At 40.3% G+C, this 27,842-nt stretch overlaps 1 protein-coding gene and 1 pseudogene across 3 annotated transcripts in view; one reads left to right on the top strand and one right to left on the bottom strand.

Annotated features, from left to right (window-relative positions):
• LOC148872854 (RNI-like superfamily protein) overlaps positions 1–27,842 on the top strand; it is a 50,861-nt gene that overhangs the window by 5,079 nt on the left and 17,940 nt on the right. For all 3 annotated transcript variants that reach the window (XM_088969391.1, XM_088969392.1, XM_088969390.1), the window contains 5 exons: positions 1,379–1,449; positions 24,993–25,079; positions 25,191–25,263; positions 25,354–25,421; positions 25,512–25,580. In XM_088969391.1, the coding sequence (XP_088825517.1) occupies positions 1,379–1,449; positions 24,993–25,079; positions 25,191–25,263; positions 25,354–25,421; positions 25,512–25,580 (368 nt within the window). The remainder of the gene's footprint in view (positions 1–1,378; positions 1,450–24,992; positions 25,080–25,190; positions 25,264–25,353; positions 25,422–25,511; positions 25,581–27,842) is intronic.
• LOC148872855 (uncharacterized) lies at positions 2,541–4,398 on the bottom strand (annotated as a pseudogene).

The following is a 27,842-nucleotide window of genomic DNA, read 5'->3' as shown; positions in this document are numbered from 1 at the left end:
GGGTTATGGAAGATTAGTTATTGAAGGAGATTCAATATGGAATTGTTATACCAACCATATGGAGTTGGCTACATGAATCCTGTTTCGTCAATCTGTTCTATTTAAAGCCATATCCACAAGTTATAATTGGAGATGGATGGAGAGCATTGAAACTAGTCTTTGGACGCATGTGCATGCAATAAGAGAGGCTAGATCCTTGGTATCCAGTGCAAATATCTTATTCAGATGGGTTCCAAGATCAGCCAACTCTGCAGCAGGTTCTTTGGTAAGGAGTCGATGAAGAAGATCTAAACTGGGTTTCTGCCTTGGGGCAGAAAATTGTGAAATCTTATATGGGTGTGTGGTAGATCATGGGATGGGGGTTGCAGCTAGATAAATTATGTCTAGCTCTTGTATTTATCATTTCTACATCTTTAATTAATAAAATTGTGTTTGATAATGATTATATGTTTGTGTATGTTTATGTACTCCCTCTCTCTCTCTCTGCCTGTCTGTCTGTCTCTTCATTTGAATTAGATTTTGCATCTTGCTGCAGCATTAAAACTGTATCTTTGTTAACCACGTGTTGAAATAATTCCCTGCCCTGCTAATTGGTCCTTAACCATCCATTTCAATTTGGCTTAAGGATTGTGGTCATTATTATGATCTATCCTTCTAGTCATAGTACTTGGTGAGAAATAAACATAACTAGAATAGTTTCCCATCTTTTTGGGGTAAATAAATTTTTGCACATAAATATCCTGAAGTAGCTTGGGTTGTTAGAACCAGTGGGAGTGATAGAACAGTTGACTAATGGTAGTGCAGGGTTCAGAAACTTTAGTGATTGCCAATGTTGTGATCAATTAACAAAAATTAGGAAATTCTCTATCATGTTTGATTGCCATTTTTTTGATTGGTTGTCTGGTTGCAATTTAGAAAGCAGTGCTGTAATAAGACAGTTTTTTATTGTTTCTTTAATGGAAACTATGCTTTAAAAAAAAAAAAAAGCTATTTAAGTGTAATTGTGCTCTTTGATTGTATTTTATCTATTTTGTCCAAAAGGAAAATTAATATGATTTATAAAGAACAGACTTGAATGTGTGAAACTTAAAAAGTAAAGTAAACAAATGCTGTTGGGGTATCTAGAATGGTTCTTTTCTTATTTTTTGAAAAAGCAAAGTATTATATTGTCTCTAGAATGGTTCTATTTAGTCTGGAATCTGAAATATCCCTGTACAATGGATAATACATGGTACTTTCATCACAAGATATATTTTGTCTTCTTTTTTCTTATGCATGTATAATCATGTTCTGAATTCATCTCCAACTATTTAATTTTAAGATTTGTTATCTTGCAAAGATCTTTTGCTGATAACATTATATTCGATGTCATGCACAGAATATCACAGACAAAAGCTTGAACCTAATTGCCGATAATTATCAAGAGCTGGAGTTTTTGAATCTCACCAGGTATGTAAACAGGTGATTTTGATTTCTCTTTATCATGAAAAAGGGCTCCTTTCCAGGTTATTCTTATTCTTAGTGGTGTCTATTTTTAGAAAATGCTTTACTACCAACAGGACTTCATCTACTACTCTTTCTACTTTGGGAACAACCTACTCATCCAACAAATCGAGTCAGTTTCCAATTAATTCAAATAAGTGATGCTTTTTGTTGTTGATAAACCAAAAGAAAAATGAAGGAATCCAATGTATCTGTTTTTAAGTGCATGCTTTTATTGCTATTATAGGGGCCATTACTTGGTCCAACTGTAAAATGTTACCCAATGTTGGTCCCAGCCATGGGGTAATTGAACCCATTTTGTCATGCTTGTGAGCCCAAGATTTTACCATTACACTAAGTAATGGCCCCCCAAAGACTGGTTCCTAAATGGAGCATCTTGGGTTTGGGGATACAGCTCTAGGGCCCCATTAACTTGCAACTTGTTCCTTTTTCAAGAACTAGGTCCAACCATTGAGTGTCTCCCTGCTAAAACTATGGTTGTGCACTGTAATCAAACAACTGTAACCGTCTGATGTGCACATTTTTATAGAACTACTTGTTAACTTTAAGAAAAACTTTTCTCCACTTTCCATTTAAATATTGTATAGCAGTTAGATGATTCTGTACAAGATGATTTCTGATCCAGCTGATCTTGTTGGTAAGACCCATTTGATGGTGGGTTCTAATGCTCCAAACACAGGACAGGTGGCAAGTTATGTGGGCCCTTTAACTGTATATAGGTCCTGTGTACCAAACCCCCAGCCTTTTTCTTTGATCAGTAACAGAACTTTCCATTAATAAAAAAGAATAAGATACAAGGGAGGGGAGCTAAACTTTCTTAACTCCTGAAGGAGGCCAAAAGCCATCCAAAAGAAGAGCTTTTAGTTACAATTGAGCCCAGAAAACAGAATCCCTATTTACCCCATTGTTTAGCTAACCCATTGACAGCTGCTGGCGGCTATACTTCTTCCCAATAAACGCGTCCACATGATTACTCCCGTCCTGGAGTAAGAGCTTGTCCTCAAGCTTGAAATCAGGATATGTGTCTTGAAACTCAGTCAAAGGAATCCCGGATAGGTGGAATGATTTTGCTCTCCTGGATCGGGTCCCAATGAAGAGGGTTCATCCTCAGATAGCTGCAGTGAGATATCAAGATTTGACCATGCGTAGTTGCATTCTTTGCCGCGGGCAATTGCAGCCTTAAGGTACTTCTGAGATATCTTGAACCGTAGAGTACAAAGATTGTGAAGGCCAAGCTGGTGCCACTGAACTGCATCATCTGGATCCTCTTCTATTGCCTGCTTTAGTGTGTATGGAGCTCGCTCTTCCACTTTCGTCAAATCATTATGTTCAGTTTCAAACGTTGCTGCAGTTTCATGCTGAGCCTTGTGAACCATGGCAAGTCCTGCCCATGCTATCCGAAGCTCAATTGTTGTAGAGTCCCCTTCTCTGAGTATTGAAGCCATTTCATTCGCAACCCATGAAAGTTGTTCAGTGGGATCTTGAGACCTTTCTGCATCCTTGATACGATGAAGCGCAACAGCATATCGAGATGACATGCAATTAGGCTCCAGTTTTGTTGCCTTCTCCAGGCTTTTCCAGTACTTTTATGATCACCAGCCAAATAGTATGCATTAACAAGATTCACCCAGATGTGTGCAGCCCTAGGATCTGATCTGACTGCAGCTAACAAACACTCTTTTGCAACATTTACAGCCGCAACATGAGGCATACAAGCTCCTTCATCAGCACTTGCCCCAGCACCTGCGACAACCGAACCATATTTACACAAAAGAAGAGATGCGTAATTGATTAGGGCCGCAGGATGGTTTTGATCTTTTAGAATCAAATCTTGAGAACATTTCATTGATAGCTCCAAGCCACCACTTTGAAGATAAGCAATCCCAAGATTTGCAAGGGAGTCCAAGTGGTCAGGAGCAATAGACAACAAAGAGGATAAAACCGATATAGCACTTTGTAGATGGCCGGTTCTAATAAGTAATAAACCAAGTGTATTCCAGACAGATGCTTGTCTAATATCTGACTGCACTGACTTCTTCAACTTAGAAATAATTTCTCCAAGTTCTTCATGCGTGAGTTCTTTATCGGCACAATGATCAATTGTACTTCCTAGCAGGAGGCACTATGCATGATGAATTTGAACCAAAGAAAGTACTCAGGCTTGTCAATCTCTTCCTCACTCTGAAGTAATATTTCTGCTGCCTTTTCATATGCTGGTACTGCCTTCTGTGGTTGACCCAACCTCTGATACATTAGGCCAAGTATAAAATGTGCATGGGCATTTTTAGGCATCTTCCTTGCAACATGAACCAAACCAGTTTTAAGGCTGCTGACTTTTTCCTCACGAGATGCTGGAGCCCCTTGACAGTGTTGATCAGCATCCCTATTAGGCCCACGTTTGAGAGAACATTTGCCCTTGTTAATTCTTGAATGACACTTCCCCAGTTTATTTAACCATTTAGCTTCCCCTTCAGTGGCATCAACCACATCGTCTTTACATACTGAGGTACTTTCACAATTTTCTTCCTTAATGCTCCTGGTGGAATCAGGAGGAGCGGTGGAGGCACAGTCATCGCCGTCGCTTTTGTGAGGGTCGCCGTTGAGGCCAACGATGACGACCTTGGAGTAGTTGCTCTTATTCTTCTTTGAACTCTCGTCGATGGAATCCTCAACGACACCGGATTCCTGCTTAATCGGGACATTTTGGGTGTTGCTAACCTGCGCTAGGGCAACGACCTGCTGCTCGTCGGACGATTCTGCCATGTCTGGTCGGCGGCCGATTGTGGTTGCAGCCCCTTCCGGGTTCCTTTCCTTGCTGGAAAAGTACAACTCCATCAAGCGCCTTAATTCTTGGACGTCGTCCTTGATCTCGCGCACCTTCGTGCTGTTTTCCATGAGCTTGTGCTCCAGTTCATGAACCTTAGTCGTCAACTGTTAAGGTCACCCATGACGCCTTGCTCTGATACCAATTTGTTACAGGCCCGAGAATAGGATCTCGTCACGGGTCGGCCCACAGGAAAACCTCATGTTTTCCCTTGTTCCTCCCTTTTCTTGAGGAACCTATCTTGGCGCCTTAGTGGTGATTTGTTCAAGAGATCACCGGCTCTCCTCTACTCTGTCTTGATTGAGAATTTCGATGCCTTTATTGAATATTATCAGCTCCTTAAATAGGAGATTACAAGAGATAAGAGTCTTGCTTTTAGGAAGACTCCCTACTAATCTATACTATTGAACAGATAAGATTAGAACACTGAATAGATAGGACTTCCTACTAATCCTACTACTGAAAACAGATAAGATAAGAATGCTGAATAGATAAGGTAGAACTGTATCTAGCTGGAATTAGATAAGATGAGAACTGAGAACACCCAATTACTGCTAGTGCCGGCGGCTATACTTCTTCCCAATAAACGCGTCCACATCAGGTTCACTCCCAACAAGAAGGCAAACACATGCTGCTGAGAAACCAACTTCCTATAGGCCTTAGCATCGTCATCATGTTTCCACTCTATAGCCTGATAATGATCCAATTCTTTCCATGTAGGAGTAAGGGCTGAATAATAGAAAGACAAAGTACGATTTCCCTGTTTACAGGTTGAGGATTCAGCTTGCAATTGGTAAACTTTGGCATAATGCCTTTGCTTAGAATAGGTAGTTTGGGCCTGTTCCCAGATCTCACTAGCGGTGTCTGCCCACATAAAGTTCTTCACATCAAGTTCCATGGCTGCAAGGAGCCAAGACATCACCATACTGTTTTCTTGGTCCCACCTATCTTGTTCAGCTGTCTCACTCTTGGGTTCTTTCACCATTCCATTTATGTAACCAGCTTTTCCCCTCGCCGTTACATAAAGTTTTACACCTTTAACCCACTCCAGGTAGTTTAGACCATTTAAAGGGGTAATGGGCATGGGAAACATCATGTTTTCACCTCCCATACCAGCTGTGCTACGGGTCGGTGTAATCCCGGATGAAGTTGAATCATAGGTTGCCATAGAGTACTGCTGAAATCAGACCAAATCCCACACAACTACACAACAACCACAAACAGAACACCAACCCTCAAGAAATTTACTTCTGGGGTGTGGAAGAGAAAACAAAAAACTGATGAAATCAACTCAGTGATGGTTCAGTCATTAAAACAACCCAGTAATCAGTCCAAGAGATAAGGCCCAACCAAGGCAGACGTTAGAATAGTATACTATCAGTCAGACTATAGCTCATACAGTCTAACAATCCAGAATCCAAACGATTGTATAGAACCAAGGGATAAGGCCTTCACACCATTGGCCATAAAACAAAAAAACAAGAACACATACCCTGTCCAGCACCTGTACGAGGGTGCCAACCAGAAACTGACTTCATAGCATCGAACAGAGAAGAAAGGGAGTCTCTTTCTGCATCGCCCTTCTTCGACTAGGGTTTCCTTGATATTACGACCAAGGAAGAACCCAAAGGAAGAGCCGCAAGTAGTATGCTAGGGTTTCTCTGTCTTCCACGTCCAAGAAATCAAAGAAGGAAAAAGAGGACGAAGTAGGTTCAAATAGGAGAGACCGAAATTCTTTTATAGCCCAGAACCTGGCTCTGGTACCATGTAATCATTCATGGAGAGAGAGAGACAAGAGAGAGAGAGAAGAAGAGGAAGATATGATTGAGAGAAAAAGAAAAAAACATCTTCTGGTTGCTGCTAGTTCATTATTTATATTAACTTAATATAAAAAGAATGGAGATTGCAAGTATGCCCCTGGCGGCACTCCCTAGAAACAAACTAATAAGAAAGAAAGAAAATAACTAAATGACAGCATCTTAAGCTGACAACCCACTAACAACAACTATAAAATAACAATTAAATAATCCTCACAACAGTAATAAATATGTCTTCTTTTAGTCCTTGCTCATCACCTAACCTTCTCAACCTTCTGTTCATTGAAAATCCAAATTCTTTTCATAATAAAGAAGCCTTGTGATGTAGGGCTTTCTAGAAAAGCAAGGAAATAACTGGACTTTATACTAGTATTGAAAAGCTTTAATGTTGCAGACAAAATGAAGAAGAGAGAATAATGAAGAGAATGACACATAGAAGGAAAGGATTGGTCCTTCCTCTTGGACACTTCGAAAATTTTTGGGTTTGAAGAGGAATGGTGTGGATGGATTGAAGGCTGTTTGAAAACATGTCATTACTCAGTCCTAGTTAATGGAGTGGTTAGAGACTTTTTTTTCCCAGCAACTAGAGGTTTGAGGCAAGGGGATCCCCTTTCTCCTTTTTTATTTACTTTAGTAGAAATCTGCTGAATTAAAAAATATGAAAGAAAGTAGTTTCTTGAAGAGAGAAGGAAGAGAGAAGGAGAAGAAGAGAAGAAGAGAAGAAGAGAAGAAGAGAAGAAGAGAAGAAGAGAAGTTGAAAGAAAAGAGAGCAATAATTTGGCCGCCCCCTTCACTTATTATTTATACTAAAATAATAGAACAATACAAAGACAACTATGCCCTTATAGGGCAGCAAAACATAAGACAACATATATAACACTCAAAAAACATAATAAAATTTGGACTCACATAACTACTGTGGTCCCCACCTCCTATCTAACAACTAACATAAAACATCTACTCAGAAAAACATCATAAAACTAATTAATCTTCAACACTCCCCCTCAAGTTGGGAGTAAATGTCACACATTCCCAACTTGCGTAGATCATGTTCAAGCTTGTTCCTTGCCACCCCTTTAGTGAGAACATCAGTAGCTGCAACTCTGAAGAGACATAAGGCAAACAAAATTCTCCGGTTGTTACCCTTTCTCTTATAAAGTGTCTATCAACTTCAATGTGTTTTGTCCTATCATGCTGAATTGGATTGTGGGCAATATTGATTGCAGCCTGATTGTCACAGTATAACATCATAGGTTCCTCTGCTTTTACCCCAATCTCACTCAAAAGAAATCTAACCCAAAGAAGTTCTGAGACACCATGAGCCATGGATCTGTACTCAGCCTTTGCACTTGACCTTGCCACAACCGCTTGCTTCTTACTCTTCCAAGAGATCAGTTTTCCACCTATAAAGGTACACACTCCTAATGTAGACCTCCTGTCATCTAAGCATCCTGCCAAGTCTGCATCTGTATAGGATTCTAGCTTCAGCTTCTCATGATTTGATAAAAGAATGCCTCTGCCAGGGTGCTTTTTCAGATATGCAAGTATTCTCTCAATAACTTCCCAGTGTTGAACCCGAGGTGCATGCATGTACTGACTCACAACATTGACAGCATAAGAAATATCTGGTTGTGTCATACACAAATACAACAGCCGGCCCACCATTCTTTGATATCTCCGCACATTCTTTACCAATTCACCATCCACACCATTAATTCTATGATTTGGATCAATAGGAGTGTTTGCTGGTTTGGTCCCTAGCTTCCCAGTCTCTCGCAGTAGGTCAAGTACATATTTTCTCTGTGAAATGAAGATCCCATGCTTGGATCTTGCAACTTCAATCCCTAAGAAGTATTTGAGCTCACCAAGATCTTTGATATTAAATTCTTGCTGCAATGATTTTTTGAAATCATCAATCTCCTCCAGATCATTTCCTATCACCACTATATCATCCACATACACAATCAGAATTGACACCAAAGCATCTCTCATCTTCACAAAGAGGGTGTGATAAGACTGTGTCTATGTGTATCCAAAACGGGTGAGTGCCCCTCTAAACCTGTCAAACCAAGCCCTAGGTGATTGTTTCAGTCCATACAGAGATTTTCTGAGTCTGCACACCATTCATTTACCAACATTTTCATAAAAGCCTGTTGGAATGTCCATATATTCTTCATCCTGTAAGTCACCATTGAGGAAAGCATTTTTGATATCAAGCTGGAACAAGGGCCATGAATTGGTGGCTGCTAGAGATAAAAGGTTACGAACTGAACTCATCTTAGCTACTGGTGCAAAGGTTTCCAGATAATCAACACCATAGATCTGAGTATACCCTTTTGCTACCAACCTTGCCTTGTACCTCTCTATCTTGCCATCGACTTTATACTTCATTGTGAATACCCATCAACATCCGGCTGTCTCCTTGTCTGGGGGGAGATCAACTATTTCCCAAGTTTGGTTTTTGACCAAAGCATCCATCTCATCTTGCATGGCTGTTTTCCACTTAGGTTTGGAGAGAGCCTCAGTAACATTCCTAGGTATAAACACGGAATCCAAGGAAGAAAGAAAAGCACGGTAGGAGGGTGATAAGGCATTGTAGGAAAGATGGTGTGAAATGCAGTGGGCTGTACACTTTCTCTTCCCCTTACATAGTGCAATGGGAAGATCAAGGTCAGTGGGATCAGCTGCAACAATGATGTTAGGGATAGAAACATTATCATTAGAAAACATAACAGGCTCAGGCTCAAGAGGAATTCCTGGAACTATATCTGTCGAATCTGGAGTTTTAGAAGGACTGACAGAGAGTGGTGTGGGTCGAGAATGTGTGGAGTCAACCATCATTTGTCGGCATTGATATTGCTTTGAGGCTACCCGTAGTGACTTAGGTAATGAAACTGGAGGTGTAGGTGCTGGCTGAACTGATGGTGCAGGTGGTGGCTGAACTGATGTGGATGCTGGTTGAACTGATGGAGGCACCATAGAAACAGGAAGAGAAACAGATTGTGAGTTCTCCTCCCCAAAACTCTCCCCCTGAGGAGAACCACTCGAGAAGAAGAATGTGGATTCAAAAAAGGTAACATCCATAGTGACAAATCTACTCATCGACATTGGGTCTGATGTGGACGCGTATTGGGAGCAGCAACAACAATGATCCGGTGTTCTCATCCTATCCAATTTGGTAGCAACAGTCTTATCCATTCAGCAGATTAGATTAGACTATCTTGTTATTCTTATCTTATCTTATTAAGTTAGTATATTAGATTATCTTATCTTATTAGATTAGGATTAAGAGAGACTTATCTTATTAGATTAGGATTAAGAGAGACTTATCTTATCTTATCAGTCTTATCTTATCAAGATAGAGTTGGAGGTCTCCCTATTCAGCAAGGAGTCTCCCTAAGAGTAGGACTCTTGTAATCTCCTATTTAAGGAGCCACTATTATTGAATAAAGGCATCTAGAATTTCAGTCAAAGAAAAGAGTAAAGGAGAGTTAGGGTGATCTCTTGGACAAATCACCCCTTAGGTCGCCACGATAAGGTCTGCACGAAAAGGGAGGGGCAAGGGGAAACTAGAGGTTTCTCCCCGTGGACCGACCTGTGACGAGATCCTATGCCTGGGCCCATAACATTTTGGTATCAGAGCAAGGCGTCATGGGTGATCTGGAGCAGCTGCCGTCCAGGGTCCACGAACTCGAGCACCGGCTCATGGAGACCAGCTCGGAAGTACGGGAAATCAAGGACGAAGTCAGGGAGCTACAGCATCTGATGGAGTTATTCCTTTCTAGCAAAGAGAGGAACACAGAAGGGGTGACAACCACTAGTAGCCGCCGACCAGATCTGCCAGAGTCTTCCGGTGAACAGCAGTTCGTCACCAGGGGGCCACAGTCATCCCCAAGTACAGCAGGTTAGAATTCCCGTCGTACAACGACAAAGGAGATCCCTTGGGCTGGCTGTACCGGTGCGAGCAGTTTTTTTGAAATCAACGGACAGACGACTGGGATAAGGTAAGCCTAGCCGCCTTTCACTTAACAGAGGAAGCACAACTCTGGTTCTATCGATTAGAACAGGAAGAACCTGGGCTCAGTTGGACCTTGTTCAAGTCCTACTGCCTTCTTAGATTTGGGCCCCCACTGACAAGCATCCCCTTAGGCGAGCTGATTAACCTTAAACAAACTGACACAGTGGTAGAATACCAGCGCCAGTTCCAGACCCTCCTTGCGAGGGCATCTTTAGTGCGACCGGACCAGCAGGTAGACATGTTCACCGCTGGGTTAGCTGAACCCCTGCGGGTGGACGTGGAAATGCATAATCCCCCCAACCTGGTTACAACCATGAATATAGCTCGCGCCTTCGAACGCAAAATACAACTTAGCCGTGGAACTTTCAGTATGGGGCGGCCTCCATCAGCATGGGCATCCCCGGAACCACTCGGAATGGCTCCATATTCAGTAGCCAGTCAAGAACGAAAGCCACCGACGAGCAACAATTCCAGATCAGCATCCAGTGTGGGGAGCAGTGTTGTTGCACCCCCTATTAAGCACTTGTCCAGGGCTGAGATGGCGGAACGCAGGGCGAGGGGACAATGCTTTAATTGCGATGAACTCTACTCAGCAGGGCACAAGTGCAAGAGACTTTTCTGCCTCCTGGTGAAACAAGAGGAAGATGAGGATGAACCCTCTTCATTGGAACCCGATCCAGGAGGGCAAAGTCATTCCACCTATTCGGTATTCCTTTGACTGTGTTTCCAGACACCCACCCTGAATTCGAGCTTGAGGACAAGCTCGTAGTCCAAGAGGGGAGTAATGATGTGGACGCGTATTGGGAGCAGCAACAACAATGATCCGGTGTTCTCATCCTATCCAATTCGACAACAACAATCTTATCCATTCAGCAGATTAGATTAGACTATCTTGTTATTCTTATCTTATTAAGTTAGTAGATTAGATTATCTTATCTTATTAGATTAGGATTAAGAGAGACTTATCTTATCTTATCAAGATAGAGTTGGAGGTCTCCCTATTCAGCAAGGAGTCTTCCCAAGAGCAGGACTCTTGTAATCTCCTATTTAAGGAGCCACTATTATTGAATAAAGGCATCCAAAATTTCAGTCAAAGAGAAGAGTAAATGAGAGTTAGGGTGATCTCTTGGACAAATCACCCCTCAGGTCGCTATGATAGGGTCTGCACGAAAAGGGAGAGGCAAGGGGAAACTAGAGGTTCTCCCCGTGGACCGACCCGTGACGAGATCCTACGCCCGGGTCCATAACAGGGTCATAACAACAATACCCCTTTTGGTTCAGAGCATACCCAAGAAAAACACATTTCTTGGCCTTAGAATCCAATTTCTTGTGATGAGGACCAAGAATGTGAACTAAAGAAACACAATAAAAAACCCTCAGAGGTATATGAAATATCTCTCCATCTAGAAAAAGGAGGCTAAATGGCACCTTAAACCCCAAAGTCCGTGAAGGAACACGGTTAATCACATGTACGGCTGTAAGAACTGCATCTCCCCAGAACTGCACAGGAATCGAAGCACACACCATAAGACTCCTTGCCACCTCCACAATGTGTTTGTTTTTCCTCTCAGCAACTCCATTCTGTTGCGGTGTATATGCAAAGCTTCTTTGATGAACTACACCATGTTCTAGGAGATACGTGGTTAGGTCCTTCTCAAAGTACTATCTGGCATTATCTGATCTAAAAGCCTTAGTTCTCACTCCAAATTGCGTGAGAACCATCTGGTGGAATTGTCGTACTAAGTTAGAAACCTCATCACGTGATCTCATCAAATATATCCAAGAATATCGTGTATATCCACAAACAAGAGAAAGTAACGGAATCCTCCCATGGAAGGGATTTGATATGGTCCCCATACATCAATGTGAACAATATTAAAAGCAGAAGTACTTTTATTACTTGGTTTAAAAGACTGTCTACAATGCTTTCCTAACTGACAACTCTCACACTCCAAAGTAGATAATTGAACAGACTCTAACAACTTTGGGAAAAGACATTTCAAAGAACTAAAAGAAAGATGTCCCAAGCGATTGTGCCAAAGCATAATCTGGTTTACTGACTTTGACCCACTACTACTGCTACTGCTAACATGATGGCCCTGATGTCTCAGAATCTCATCCAGAAGGTAGACTCCATTCACCTCATGACCACTCCCAATCATATTCTTTGACTCCAGATCCTGCAAAACAAATTACCAGGAAGAAAGGTCACAAAACAATTCAAAATTTTTGTCAAAGAACTAGCAGACAATAGGTTGGTATGAAGTCTAGGAACATGTAAAACAGAGGACAGAGTTATATCATTGGTCACTCTAATTGTCCCCTTCCTAGCAATGGGCATATGTGAACCATCTACTGTAGAGATTTTGTCTCTACCAGAGCACAACTGATAGGAACTGAAAATGGTAGGGGCATTAGTCATATGCTCAGATGCTCCTGAGTCTCTAATCCAGGGAGGTCCCTCCTTAACTGAAGTGGATGCAAGATTTGTAGTTGCATATGAACTACCTGTATGTGCAAAGGAAGTGGTGTAGTTGGCTCCTGCATTCTGCTGTCCATCTGGAAGGCTAGAGCTGGGTGAATCTTTCTTACTCATAAGCTGTCCAAACCTCTCTAATTCTGTTCTCACTGCTGCTACCGCAATGGATTCCCAATCTTTGGGAGAGAGGGGCTGAAGAATCTCCTGTAGTGGCTACATTTGCATTTCCCTTCTTGTTTCTTATCCGAGCAGGCATAAGATTTGGATAAATATCCCAACAAGTGTCCCTGGTATGCTTAGGCTTCTTGCAATAATCACACACCAAGTCCTTCTTATCTTCCCTTCTAGTCTCACTACTCCCCCTGTCTCCATTCGACTTAGGTTTTGTTGTACCAACCATAGCCAATTGGTCAATCCCAGGCTGTCTTAGCATTACATTCCTCCTACTCTCCTCTCCAGAGACAAAAGCATAGGCCTGAGAGAGTGTCACACCCTCCCTAGAAAGAATATGCTGCCTAGCAATGTCAAATTCAGGGTTCAGCCTTGCCAAGAACTCAAAAACCCTATTCCTCTCTACTAGTTTGTGATAAGTTGCTGCATCAATTTACACTTTCCCAAACCACAATTTCTAAGTGATCTATTTTCTGCCATAGGGTTTTCAACATGGAGAAATACACAACAAGAGGTTTTTCTCCCTGTTTCATACTTATCACCTGATTTCTTAACTGATAGGCTTTGGCTTCATTTTGCTTTTGAGAGTAGGTTTCAGTCACTCCATCCCAAATCTCCTTAGCAGTATTAGCCCATAGGAAATTTTTTGCAATATGAGGTAACATAGAATTACACAGCCAAGACAGTTCTCTTGCACCCATCGGGAAGAGTCTGTGTCAGGTTTCTTCTCCTCCCCAGTGAGATACCCTAATTTTCCATGGGCATCGATAGCCATCTTAGCTGATTGTGCCCACTCCAAATAATTTGTACCATCAAAGTTTACTGTAGTAATGATCCCAGACCCAAAAATATCACTACTACCTCCAACATCCAGTCCCACAGTACCGGTAGATTTCATCTCGGTATTCTAACTCTCCATTTTACTTCAAACAATTCAACAATAGAAAAAAAAAAGATTGGAGACCTTCAAAAAATAATTTAATACCACACACACAGAAACCAACCCTTTCGGAAGAAGAAAACCCTAGCTGGAGGGAAATCTCTCTCCTCCCCACGCCTCCCAACAGAGAGAAAAGTGAATCGATCACTCCGGGAGGCCTAGAAAATTTCAGAAACGAAACTGCCCTCTTTAGAAAATCAAAAGAAAACTAACAATACCTGGGTGCCCAAGATCAAATAAAAAACAAAGAGTCCAACTTTTCTAGGACTCTTCCCCGTACTCCAGTTCTTCCTAATTTTGATGCCGAACAGTAGATCACCTTCTTGATGTCTAGATCCCACCAAAAACTCCAAGAACTGGGCAATCTATAGCAAATCGATCAGCCCTTTACTACTTCATGCAGTCGACTGATCTAGGGCTGCATAAGAATGCTTCAAGAAACCCTAGCCTCGCTCTGATACCAAGTAGAAATCTGCTGAATTAAAAAATATGAAAGAAAGTAGTTTCTTGAAGAGAGAAGGAAGAGAGAAGGAGAAGAAGAGAAGAAGAGAAGTTGAAAGAAAAGAGAGCAATAATTTGGGCACCCCCTTCACTTATTATTTATACTAAAATAATAGAACAATACAAAGACAACTATGCCCTTATAGGGTGGCAAAACATAAAACAGCATATATAACACTCAAAAAACATAATAAAATTTGGACTCACATAACTACTATGATCCCCACCTCCTATCTAATAACTAACATAAAACATCTACTTAGAAAAACATCATAAAACTAATTAATCTTCAACAACCTTGGTAGCTGAGGTGTTTAGTAGTCTTATCGCAAGAGCTGATAGCTTAGGACTATTTAAAGGTTGGAGGGTTGGGAGAGAGGGAGCATGATTGCTACTAGGGGAGAGAGAGAGCATGATTGCTACTAGGGGAGAGAGAGAGGGCACGATTTGTTGGAGGTTTGAGGCAAGGGGGCCCTTTTTCTCCTTTCTTATTTACCTTGGTAGTTGAGGTGTTTAGTAGTCTTATCGCAATAGTTGATAGCTTGGAACTATTTAAAGGTTGGAGGGTTGGGAGAGAGAGAGAGAGAGCACAATTGTTACTAGGGGTGAGCAAGAAAAACCAAAAAACTGAATCGACGAGATCGAATTGAAAATTCTGGTTAACCGAACTAGTTGGTTCAGTTTTATTTCAGTATTTTTGAAAAACCGAAGGTACCAGTTCCATTTTAGTTAACCAATATAAAAACCTGGCAATTAACCAAACCGACCAATATATATATATTTACATATTATATATTTATGTATATTATATATTTTTTATATATAATATATTATTTATTATTTATAATATAATATTTTATATGTATTTCTAATTTTTATTATATATTTATTTATAATAAATGTTTTAAAAATAAGAAAACCAAAAAAAATGATGAATGGAACCGATCAACTTTGGTTTGGTTTTGGTTATTGGTTTTCCAAAAACCAGTACTACTGGTTTGGTTAATCGAATTGTGAGCACCCCTAGTTGTTACACATTTGCAGTTTGTTGATGATACGATTATTTTTTATGAGAGTGCTGATCCTCAAAAGACAAGTACTTTGAAGCAGGTGATCAAACTGTTTGAATTTGTCTCTAAGTTGAAGAACCATTTTGAAAAGAGTTGCGTAGTGGGACTGAGCTTGGGAGAGGAGGAGATGGTTGGGGTTGCAAAAGCCTTAGGTTGTCCTACCACTAGGTGGCCTTTGAAATATCTAGGTATGCCTCTAGGATCCAACCCATGGGAAGGAAGCTTTTGGAGCTCAATTCTTGAAAGATGTGCTAAGAAATTATTAGCTTGGAAGAGGAATTGTGTGTTTCTAGGGGGTCGTATAACTCTAATTAAGTCTACTTTAGCAAACCTTCCGGTTTTCTTCCTCTTAGTCTTTGAGAGCCACAAAGGGAGGTACTGAAAGTAGAGAAGATCATGAGGGAGTTCTTATGGGATCCTGGTGAAGGAAGGTAAGATCACATGGTGAGGTGGGATCTAGTTTGTAGAAGTAAGGAGCAAGGGGGTTTGGGGTTAGGCAATATAGGGAAGAAGAATGTAGCTTTGTTGGGTAAATGGAGATGGCCATTAGAAAGAGGCTTTGTCATAAGTTTGTGGGAAGTATTCCTGGATGTGTTCAAAATGGTTGGGATGCTGGAGTGTCTCAGCGGACTATTCTAAACTTTCCGTGGAAGGCTATTCACGGTATCCTTCCCCAATTTCTCAGCCTTATCGGGTATGATGCGTGTACTGGAGATAGAATTCTGTTTTGGGAGACACCTTTATCCATCTTTGTATTCCCTTTCCCTTTTTAAAAGTGATCCCATTCAAGGATTTGTTTATTTCTCTCAGTCCTTTGGTTTCAGTTGGAATTTGGGGTTCAAAAGAGATCTAAGAGACATTGAACTTGATCAAGCTTCTTTGTTACTCAAAACCCTAGTCACTATTTGTTTGGACTTTTCTAAACCTGATGCTAGAATCTAGATACCCAATTCTCTGGGCTTTTTTTCTTGTGCCTCTTTTTTTTCTCTCAGTTGTGTTCCGTCCCTAACCCTCAGCCGTATCTTTGGAGGGAAGTTTGGTCTAAGCCCATCCCCCCCAAGGCTGGATCCCTGTGTTGGGAAGCCTCTCTTGGGAAATTAAACATGTTGGATACCCTCCAAAAGAAAAGACCCAACCTTTGCATTTCCCCAAGCTGGTGTTTCCTTTGCAAAGAAAATGGACAAAGTTGTTACCATCTTGTAATTTCTTGTCCCTTTTTTGTGGAACTTGGAGAAAAAAATTTTTGGTCTTCTGGGTGCAGGTGGTTGATGCCTTTACAAATCGGGGGGCTTTTTGACCCTACAACTCTCAGGTGGCCTAAGAGAAGAGGTAGAGTTTTATGGAGATGTATTAGCGTTGGTTTAGTATGAACAGTTTGGGAGGAAAGAAATAACAGGATTTTTAATGATAAAGAAAGGGATGAGGCTACTGTTTGCTAATAAGGGCTATTAACTGGGATAAAGCTTTGGATTTATTCTCACTCTTCTCCTTTGATGACATATGGAGAAACTGGGAATCTGTTGCAAATTCTTCTTTGGTTAAGGACAAACCTGTTGTAGAGTGGAAGCCCCCAGAAGAAGGATTCATAAAGCTAAACTTCTATGGCAGCAGCCTTGGCAATCCTGGACCTTCTGGTATTGGGGGTGTATTCAGGAATGAAGAGGGACAGATTGTTGCCATACTCTGGTCCAATTGGAGTGGGGGATGCGGTTAGTGACTTTAGTGCAGAGGTGCAAGCTGTTTTACAGGGAGCACAAATTGCTAAAGAGTTGAATTTTGGATTTTGATCATTGAAGGTGGCTCTGAAGTGGTAACTGATTGGCTTAAAGAACCGGAGACAATAGCTTGGTCTTTTAGGTGGAGATGAGAAGATTCAAGTCCACTTGCTTTTAATTTAACAGTTAGAGTTAAATTAGAACTCTAACTGTTAGAGTTTTCCTCCAAAAAAATAAAACTAGTTAGAGTTCAGTGGGAGAGGAGATTGGCAAATGGGCTGGCTGACCTACTAGCTAAGCAAGGGGTGAACAAGGATCACTTATTCTGAGCTCAATTGTAATTTTACTTTGTTTTTTAAGGCAACAACTTCTGCATTTTGGGAGAAGCTGTTTTGTATTCACCTTTTTTTTTTTTATTTTTTTATCAATAACAGAGATTTATATTAAATATAAAAAGCATGATTACATACAGCACTCCGTGGAGAGATAAAACGACTTAACTCTCCCCAAGAGAACAAGAAAAGAGATTACAAAGTAGCCCAAAACATTTGGTCTCTTCCCACCCCTTGCTTTGCCAAATTATCTGCAAAGGCATTTGCAGTTCTCTTCACCCAATGATACTGAATTTCTACTCCCCTGGATAATCACTTAACCTCTGTCCTCTAATTAGCATAATTCCAAAGTCCACTGTCTTTCCTTAACCAGTTTAAGACTAACTATGATCTCCTTCAACAATCAGCTTTTGAATATTCAGCTCTTTTGCCTTCCTTAATCCTTCCACTAAAGCGTACATCTCAGCTCTAAGAAAGTCACCCACCCCAATGGGACCTGAGTACAATGCAACCACCTTCCCATTTTCATCTCTGAAAACCCCTCCTACACCTGAAGGTCCTAGATTGCCCTCACTACTCCCATCAAAGTTTAATTTTGTTAATCCAAGGGTTGGTGGTGACCACAGAGGACATGCGGTTGAATGAGCTGGTGTAGAGGTTGCCACCTCCTTCCAATTGTGAAGCAACATACCCGTGGAGACATCAGCAAACAGATCCAAAGATTTTAGCCATTGCACCACCCTGACTGTAATAACTCCAATGATCTCTTCTTCCTTTCTTTTTTCAGAAAAGGTCCTTGAATTCCTTTCCTCCCATAGAGTCCAACATATGGGATCTCTCACACATCTCCACATGATTTTACCCCTTTTCTTCAGCCACCTAAAGAAAGTAGCAGCAAACAAGCCTTGTATACTTGGAGGAGGGATCCATCTATATCCAAATAAAGCCATAAACCATTCCCAAATATCAGAACCAAATGAGCAAGAAATTAATAAGTGGTAGGGGCTTTCACCATTAGCCTTGCACAGAATGCACAGGTTTGGAGACAAGCAACAATTAGGCCTTTTTCTTTGGAATAAATCACAAGTATTGCATCTTTCCAAAAAGGCTTCCCAACAAAAAGCTCCAATCCTCGGAGGGATCGATGTACCCCATACTTCCTTTACTGGAAAAGTTTGGACATTGTTGTTGGCAGGTTGCACCAGAGTCTTAAAGAAAGAGGCACAGGAAAAGACACCGAAGGGGGATAAGGTCCAAATTCTACTATCCCTTTTTGAAGGGTCCAATACCACCCCATCCAAAATCTGGATTAGATCCAAGACATTTCCAAATTCTGAATTCCTAAGACCTGTTCTAAGACCCAATCCCAATCGAACCCAAAGTTGATTCAAAAGGGACCTAAAAAGTAGACATGGGTTCCCCTTTATACCGGGAGAGAGAAAATAAAGAGGGAAATTGGATTTTTCAATGGCACATCTCCCACCCAAAGATGCTCCTAGAAATTCACCTGGTTCCCAGAACAAAGATCATACCTGTTGTACTGCAGAAATGAAGGAAGAATGGCATGTATGGTCTCCATGGAGAAGCTCTAGTAGTCCTTGCCAAAAGCCCAGAGTCCTAGCCATCATCTGCTTGCCCATGAATACTCAGTATTACCTTAGCCCACAACTTATCCCTATCCCTTGCCAACCTCTACAACCACTTTCCCAACAAAGCTTCATTCCTTTTCCGAATATTACTTAATCCCAAACCTCCTTCCTCCCTACTTCACTATAGGTGATTACCTAATCCCACTTACCCAAAATCTTTCACTTGGCAGTTCACCTTTATTAATCTTTTTTTTTTTTTTTTATGAATAACAGAGATTTCATTAATTAATTAAATGCTAAAAAAATTCAACGGGAGCTAAAGTAACTTAACTCCCTACAAATGCCACTAAAGCCAAAAAACAGAAAAATTTACAGTTGAGCCCAAGAAACAGAGTTCTTATTCACCCCTTGTCTAGCTAATCCATTTGCAAAAGAGTCTGCGCTTCTCTTTATCCAAGTGTATTGAACTTCCATATCTTTTGTCAGCCAGTTGTATTTCCTCTTTTCATTGCTGTAGCTCCATAGTCTTGAGTTTTCTCCTTTTAACCAATTCACCACTGTTTTAGAGTCTCCTTCTGAGTCCCCTATTCCAATTGGGCCAGAAAACATAGCCATCACAATCCCTCTTTCGTCCCTCAAGACTCCCCCTATTCCGGAGGGCCCAGGATTGCTCATGCTGCTGCCATCAAAGTTCAGCTTAGTAAAGCCAATAGGTGGAGGGATCTAGACAGAACTGGAGACCCTCTTGGCTAGGGCTGAATCTGCAATTTCCTTCCAATTCCCTGACAAAACATCAATTGAGAAGTCCATAAATAAGTCAAATGTTTTCAGCCAATGAACTACCCTTGCATGAATCACTTCTATCACTGCTTCCACACTTCTTTCCTTTTCTGAGAAGATTCTCAAGTTTCTTTCTTCCCAAATAGACCAACACACTTCCGGCCCTAAAACATCTCCACATAATCTTTGCTCTTTTAACTGGCCAGCTAGGAGAGGAAGTAAACAAGCCTTGCACATCCGTTGGAGAGTTCCACCTATACCCAAATAAAGAAGTGTTTATTCCCAAATAAAGTTTACAAATTGACAAGAAATTAGTAAGTGAAACCCAGACTCACCAGTGGCTTTGCAGAGGACACACCAATGAGGAGACAAACATCTATTGAGCCTTTTTCTTTGAAGAAGATCTCCTGTGTTAACTCTTTCTAGGAAGGATTCCCAACAGAAACTTCCCACCTTTGAAGGAATAGGTTGAGACCACACCTCCTTAACAGGAAAGGACAAACCAAAGGGAGCAGTTGATTGTGTTAAGGCTTGAAAAAAAAAGAGGCACAAGAGAATGTACCAGAAGGAGAGCGGGTTCAAATTCTGCTGTCTACCTTTGTTGGTTCTAGGAACACTCCTTCAAGGATGGAAAGGAGTGATAAGGTTATATACAATTCTGTGTCTCTGATTTCTCTTCTTAGTCCCAAATTCCAACCAAACTCCGAAGAGAACTCAGAAGGTACAAGGAAAGTAGAAACTGGTTCACCTTTATTAATCTTAATAAAATACTTCACTATTCATAAAAAAAGACACATAGAAGGAAAAGATTTGGGTAGGGTATCTATCTGAACCCTCGCTTATATTGGAATTTGATTATCTTTAAAAAGAAAAGGTGAAGATGCAGTTCAATCACCATACGGATATTTATGAATTGTAGAGAGACTGGGCCGAATGGGCCCTAATATTTGGTTTGTGTTTAAGTAGTGTTCTATCTGTTTTATGAGTTAATGGGCATTTTCTTAATGGGCCTGTTAATTTCTTTTTAATTTCTTTTAAGTTCATGCTTTGCTGGCCACCCACTTAAAGGGCAGACTTGTAATTAGCATAATTTATTAAGATTAATAAAAGATTAGTGAAGGGAGAAAGAAACCCATCGAACTCTCTTCTCCTTTCTCTTCTTTTTCTATTCTGCTATAACCTTCTTTTCTCTCTCACTTTTCTTATTTTTTATCAGTTTTATATCAGATTTGAAGGACAGGTTCACATCTTGGTATCAAAGCAATTCTTCCTCCTCTTTTCTTTTTCTCTTTTTTTCCCATACACCCTTCGATTGGAAGAGTGTATGGAGAGATAAGTTGCTGATCAATCAGAGGACTATTTGCCTAGTTGGTAGAGGGTTTGGAGAGTTAGAATCTGGACAAAAATTGCTAGGAATTGGAGCCATAATTTTTCTGCCCAAAACCCTAGCTGACTAGAGAGATTTCAAGTTACAAGTTAAGGAGAAGGATTGGATGTGGCACTCAGGGCTTGGGAGGTGTAGTTGGATCCCTAGAAATGTGCGGTTGAGATTTGAAGAGGGTTGGGAAGCTCTAGTAGGAGTGACTACTCTCTTTCTCCCTAATAGCTGGGTGCAGTGAAATCCTAGTTTTTGAATCTCCAGGTACTGTACTGACCTCAGTTAGGTCTATAAAGACTAAAAAACTATTTTTTTCCCCGCTTGATCAATGGAGCAATTTGGAAGTGAAATGAAGTAGATGCCGATATCCAAGGTTGGTCCGGTAGATTCCTTTTTGACTGGTGTGACCGCAATTAAACTAGATGGAACCAATTATATAGCCTGGGCATAGTCCATATGGATTTGTGTTTGCAGTAGAGGTAAACTAGGGTATGTCATAGGTAGTAAGGCTCAGTTTGGAAGGAGTACAAATGCAAATATGTAAAGCATAAATACATACAAAATAATATAAATTATAAGGTTTTGTACTCTACATATTTGCATTTGTACTCCTCCCAAACTCAGCCTAAGGTAAAACTTGCAAAGACAAACCTTGCATATGAGAAATAGATGTAGGAGAACTACACAGTGATTGATTTATCAAAAACTACACGGTGATTGGGTGGTTGGTCAACTCTATGCAGTAGCAGCCCCATATAAGTCAGCATTACCTCTAGATGACCTCAGTCAAGGAGATATGGGACAGTGTTATAGAAACATATTCACAGAAGTTAAATGTTGAAAGAGCCTATAAGTTGAAGAGTGATGTGAACAATCTGAGATAGGGGGGAATAGTGTAGCAATTTATTACTCCATGTTGAAGTCACTATAGCAGGAAATTGATGTTATGGAGACGGTTGTATGGGAGAGTAGTAAAGATGCAGAGACATTTAGAAAACTAGTGGAACGAAACAGGGTGTTTGAGTTTCTCACAGGACTCTACCCTGAGTTCGACATTACTAGGCAGAACATCTTGGCCAAAGATGAGGTCACTCTTGCCCAAGCATATGCCATGGTAAGTAGTGAAGAGGGTAGGTGGCAAGTACAATTATAGGGACCACATACATAACACTTTGCACATGTTGGAACAAAGCCGGCCTACATGAAGAGGTCTATATGTCTTTACCTCCAGGGGTGTATGGAAAGGAAATGCAAGGGAAGGTGTGCAAATTGAAGAAGTCTCTTTATGGTCTCAAACAGTAAGTACCCTAGAGCCTGGTTTGAGAGATCCGGAGCTGCCCTTGTTTCTTTTGGTTATACATAGACTCAAGTTGACCATACTTTGTTTGTGAAGAGAAGTAACTCTTTGGTGACTTTTCTTATTGTTTATGTTGATGACATTGTGGTTATGAGTAATGACACTCAGGAAGTGATTAAGCTCAAAAGATTTCTTAACACTGAATTTGAGATAAAAGATTTGGGGGGGATCTCAAATACTTCTTGGGAATTGAAGTTGCTAGGTCTAAGGATGGTATCTTCATTTCTAAATGCAAGTATGTTTTTTATCTCCTTGTAGAGACTGTTAAGCTTGGTGCTAAACCGGCTTCCACCCCTATAGACCTAAACTATAAGCTTTTTGCTATTGATGGTGAACTGTTGATTGATAGGGGAGTAATCTAGAGACTACTCGGGAAGTTGTTATATCTCTGCATGACTCGGCCAGATATTTCCTATGCAGTAAGTGTTATTAGTCAATTTATGCATTCTCCTAGAGAAACACATTTAGCAACTGCAAAAAGAGTTTTGTGCTACTTGAAAGGCAGTCCAGGGAAAGGTATTATGTTTTCCAAGCATGGACACATGAAGCTAGAGACATATACTGATGCTGACTGGGCCGGATGTATTGATGATAAGAGATCCACCTCAGGATATTGAGCTTTGGTGGCAGGGAACATTGTCTCATGGAGAAGTAAGAAATAGTCTATAGTTGCTAGATCCTCAGCTAAAGCAGAGTACAAAGCGATGTCACATGGAATGTCAGAATTATTGTGGTCGAGATCACTTTTGGGAGAGTTGGGTATTGACTATGAAAAGCCAATGATGCTCTACTGTGACAACCAGGCAGCTATCAACATTGCACATAATCTTGTTCAGCATGACAGAACAAAGCACATAGAGGTTGATAGACATTTCATAAGGGAGAAAGTTGCTTTAGGGGAAGTTTGCTTGCTAGTTATTGCTTCAGAAGAGTAGTTGGCTGATGTTTTGACCAAAGGTGTTCCAAAAGGAAAGCTGACACACTATATAAGCAAGCTGGGCATGATTGACATCTATGCTTAGCTTGAGGGGGAGTGTAGAGAGACTGGGCAGAATGGGCCCTAATATTTGGTTTATGTTTAAGTAGTGTTCTATCTGTTTTATGAGTTAATGGGCCTGTTAATCTCTTTTTAATTTCTATTAAGTTCTTGCTTTGCTGGCCGCCCACTTAAAGGGCAGACTTGTAATTAGCATAATTTATTAAGATTAATAAAACATTAGCGAAGGGAGAGAGAGAAACCCATCGAACTCTCTTCTCCTTTCTCTTCTTCTCCATCTTCTTCTTCTTCTATTCTTCTGTAACCTTCTTTTCTCTCTCACTTTTCTTATTTTTTATCAGTTTTATATCAGATTTGAAGGACAGATTCACATCTTGAATAAATAAATTCTTTTAAAGGTAAGAGAGAGCCCAAGTGGGCAGGTTCTATCTAGTCTTCTCCCCCATCAGTTTGGGAATTGTGTTCATAGATCTTGATCCTTGAATCTTCTGTTTGTAGCATAATATCATTCGAATTTATCCACTTAGTAGGATAAAGGCACTAATTTGAAAAAATCAACCATTTATGGTATCTGATCATTGGGAGTTGGGAATCAAGATATCACTATTAGGTTTTTCTCACTCATGGTCTCCAGATCTCAATAGTTGCACTTATAAAATACGGAATATGTTCCGACCTTCTAATAAACCATATTGTGACACTAGCTGCTCAGCAAGTAGACAACTAGTAGATGGTCTCTGACTCCAGCTGTCCAATGGACAGGACATGTCTTGCATGAACCATAGACTGGAGTTCATTAATTTGAGATAACCCTCACCATCCAATCTATTAATTGTTTTCCAAAGGCAAGTATAGCTGTTATCAATGATCCAACAGAATGATCACCATTCTGATTATGTTTACTATTACTAAAGTGGCACGTGAGGGAGGGGGAGACTTGAATTAAATTAGATGCTGAATTATAAGATAGGTGTTTTGAAAATTATAACCATATTTTAAATGATAGAGAAGATTGAATCAAATCGAATCCTGAATTATAAGATAATTTCTGTTGTTTTAGAAATTTGCCAAAAATTAAGAATATATGGAGGCTAGGTAGAGAATTAAGTCTGAATTTAATTGATTCAAATCACATGAATCTTATACATCATAAGATTTTTAAGAAAAGGATTCAGATATAGGACCTTGGGATTCATGATTTGAATCATGTATAGTATCCAAAATTGTAAGATTTTGACAGATATGGCTAGGATTAATATAAACAAGCTGATTCTTTTCATCTCACAGAGTGCTCAACCATTATATGAATCCCCCTTGATTCTTCCTTTTGGAACATCTCTAGCTTGTCATCTCAAATCAATACGCATGGACATTATGCCATACCCATCATAGATGCTTCAGTTTTTAATGTAAATTCCATGTTGGACATCTTGCCTAAGCCATCTCAAATCAAGAACTACTGTCACCAGTTAGTCAAGATAATGCATGTGTTACAGATATTCATCATTTTGTTGTTCTTAGGTGTGTCAAGGTAACAGATGGTGGATTGCAACAAGTATTGCTTAAGTGTTGCTTGTTACGAAGTCTCAACCTTTATGCACTCTCAAGGTATGTAATATGTTCTTTATGCATTAAGATGTATGTATAGATGCATTTACTCTTTGTTGGGTTTCTTTGTAAGATCTGAACTGTAGAATTCTCTGCCTTCATTGCATTCAGCTTCACTGATGAAGTTTACAAGAAGATTGCAGTTTTAGCTCATCTGAGGTTCTTAGATCTCTGTGGTGCACAGGTAAATTTCATCCTGCTTGAAATATTCAGACCTAGTTTTTGTAGTTACGAGGAAAAACTAATCATGTGAATCACTGAATCTGCATGTCAGAATCTTTCCGATCAAGGCCTTTCCTGTATAGCCAAGTGCAAGAATCTGGTGTCTCTGAACTTGACATGGTAAGTTAAATCTTATGAGCTGTTATAGCTAGTGATGGAAACAAAGACAAAGGTATGCAGCTTGATGAGGGCTTGTCTATGACTTGATAGGTGTATTCAAATCACTGATGTGGGAGTGATAGCCATTGCAGAAGGTTGCTGCTCTCTTGAATTTCTAAGGTATAAATTATACCTGATCTAGGAGAACTAAATTCATAGCCCTGCAAATAGTATGTATGCTTCACAATCTTCAGTCTTAATCAAGCAAGCTTTCTCCTGGATTCTGTGGATTCAATGTTTACATCATTGAGTATTCAAAGAAAGTTTTTGGTTATAATGTATATGTTGCAAGCCACTTATTTGAATGGGAACTTTCCTACATTTGTCGTGATATTATAGAGTATTGATAATGGATTAAGTGCTAAAAACTATAAAAAAAGAAGTCTTGAGAAAAGACTTGTTCTTGGAGGAAAACTTATCTTTCTTTAGGGGGTATGATCACTTTGATCAGGTCTACCTTAACTAACCTGCCTGTGTATTTCTTGTCAGTCTTTAAGATACCCACAAGTCTCCAATAAATTGGAAAAATTAATAAGAGATTTCTTGTGGGAGCCAAGAGAGGAGAAGAGGGACCATAGGGTAGCATGGGAGGTGGTGACTAGGTGCAAGAAGCTAGGTAGTCTTGGGATTAGGAACATCAGGAAAAGAAACATGGCTTTATTGGGGAAGTGGCTTTGGAGGTTTCCGGTGGAAAAGGAAAAGTTGTGGACAAAGATAGTGGCTAGCATTCATGGGTTGGGGAACAATGGCTAGGATCTTGGAATTCTGGCAAGGACTACATGTGCTTCACCTTGGAGAGCCATCCATAATCTTCTTCTAGCTTTCTCTCCTTGGATCAGGTGTGATTTGAATTCTGGTAACCTTATAAAGTTTTGGGAGCAAACTTGGGTTGGCAATTCTCCCTTGATGGACCAGTTCCCATCTTTGTATGCTCTATCTGATCTGAAGAATGAACTTTTCAATTCTTTCATTGCGTCTTCAGACTCCTCTTCTGGGTTTGGGTGGAACTTGGGCTTGAGAAGGGCTGTTAGGGACATAGAACTTAGTTGTACTTTGAATTTGTTAACCATTCTTGAAAACATTTTCTTGGATCCCACTAAGATGTCAGAATTTGGACCCCATCCTCTTCCGGTACCTCTAGTGGTCAGTCTTTCCCTGTTAAAGGCGTTTGGAGCAAGCCCTTTCCTCCTCAGGTTGGCAATTTTTGTTGGGAGATATTCTTGGAAAGAATTAACATTGGTGACCTGCTTCAAAGAAAGAGACCCAATTCTTGTTTATCCCCGCATAGGTGTATTCTCTGCAAAGTTGAAGGGGAAACTGGTTATCACTTATTGGTTTCTTGCCTGGTTGCTAGAACTATTTGAGAATGGGTATTCTCCCTCTTTGGGTGTAGTTGGACCGCCCCCCCCCCCCCCCCCCCCCCCCCCCGAATTCGGAAAGCCTTTTCTCTCCTTACTTTAGAAGGCCTTTGAAAAGAGGGAGGATTATATGGAGATGTATTAGGGCAACAGTTTGCTGGTCTTTATGGGAAGAAAGAGATTTATGAATTTTCTCAGAAAAGGAGAGAACCATTGGAAACTTATTGGAATTGATAAACTTAAGAATGATACCGATGTAGGACCAGGTCAGTTCTAGTCCTTAGAGAATGTTGAATGGTCTTCTTGATCAGAGTTTTATGGCTGTTGATGGCTGTAATGGCTTCTTGAAAGGAACAAAAGAGAAAATAGGGAGAGAAAGAAGAGAGAAAATACCGGGAATCACTCACAGGGTGCCTAGAATCACTCTAGGGCATGGGAATCACTCACCATAGGACTCAAACTAACCTGCCATATCCTATTTCAATTCAAAGAAAACTCAATAACTCTGATCCTACTTATGCAATGACTGAAATTTTAAACATAAACAAGCTATAACTAGACAATTCAAACCCTATCATTGGACCCTAATAGGAAATTGCAAAAATGACAAAAATACCCCTACTGTCCAAAAATACAGAAATTCATAAAATTTCAATTTTGACTCTTCAGCTCTTGCATCATTCTCCCCCGGTTGAGAAAAACTCGTCCTCGAGTTTTGAACAACTTGAAGATGAAAAGTTGATATGCCTTAATTACAAAGGGAGTAGGACTCCCACAGCTATGTGCTTGGATTGTAGAGTAGAGGCCACACACAGAACTAGAAAAGGATCTTGAAAGAAATGTATTTCTAAAACACTGACTTCCCTAACCATCTTTGTGAAATCATCGATAACATTACTTTTTGAACACTTAATTCATCAACCAACCATTATGATGAATCTTCTCTTTGCTTATCCAAACTCTTAACTGCAACATTGGGAACCTTTCCTTCAATCTCTAACTTAGGAATCACCATCTCTATGTG

This window comes from Nelumbo lutea, chromosome 2, assembly GCF_056320005.1.
Source record: "Nelumbo lutea isolate HS-2025 chromosome 2, American lotus-T2T, whole genome shotgun sequence".
In the NCBI taxonomy this organism is placed as follows: domain Eukaryota; kingdom Viridiplantae; phylum Streptophyta; class Magnoliopsida; order Proteales; family Nelumbonaceae; genus Nelumbo; species Nelumbo lutea.
Note: the sequence above shows the minus strand (reverse complement) of the source record. Positions and strands in the feature narration are given on the sequence as shown.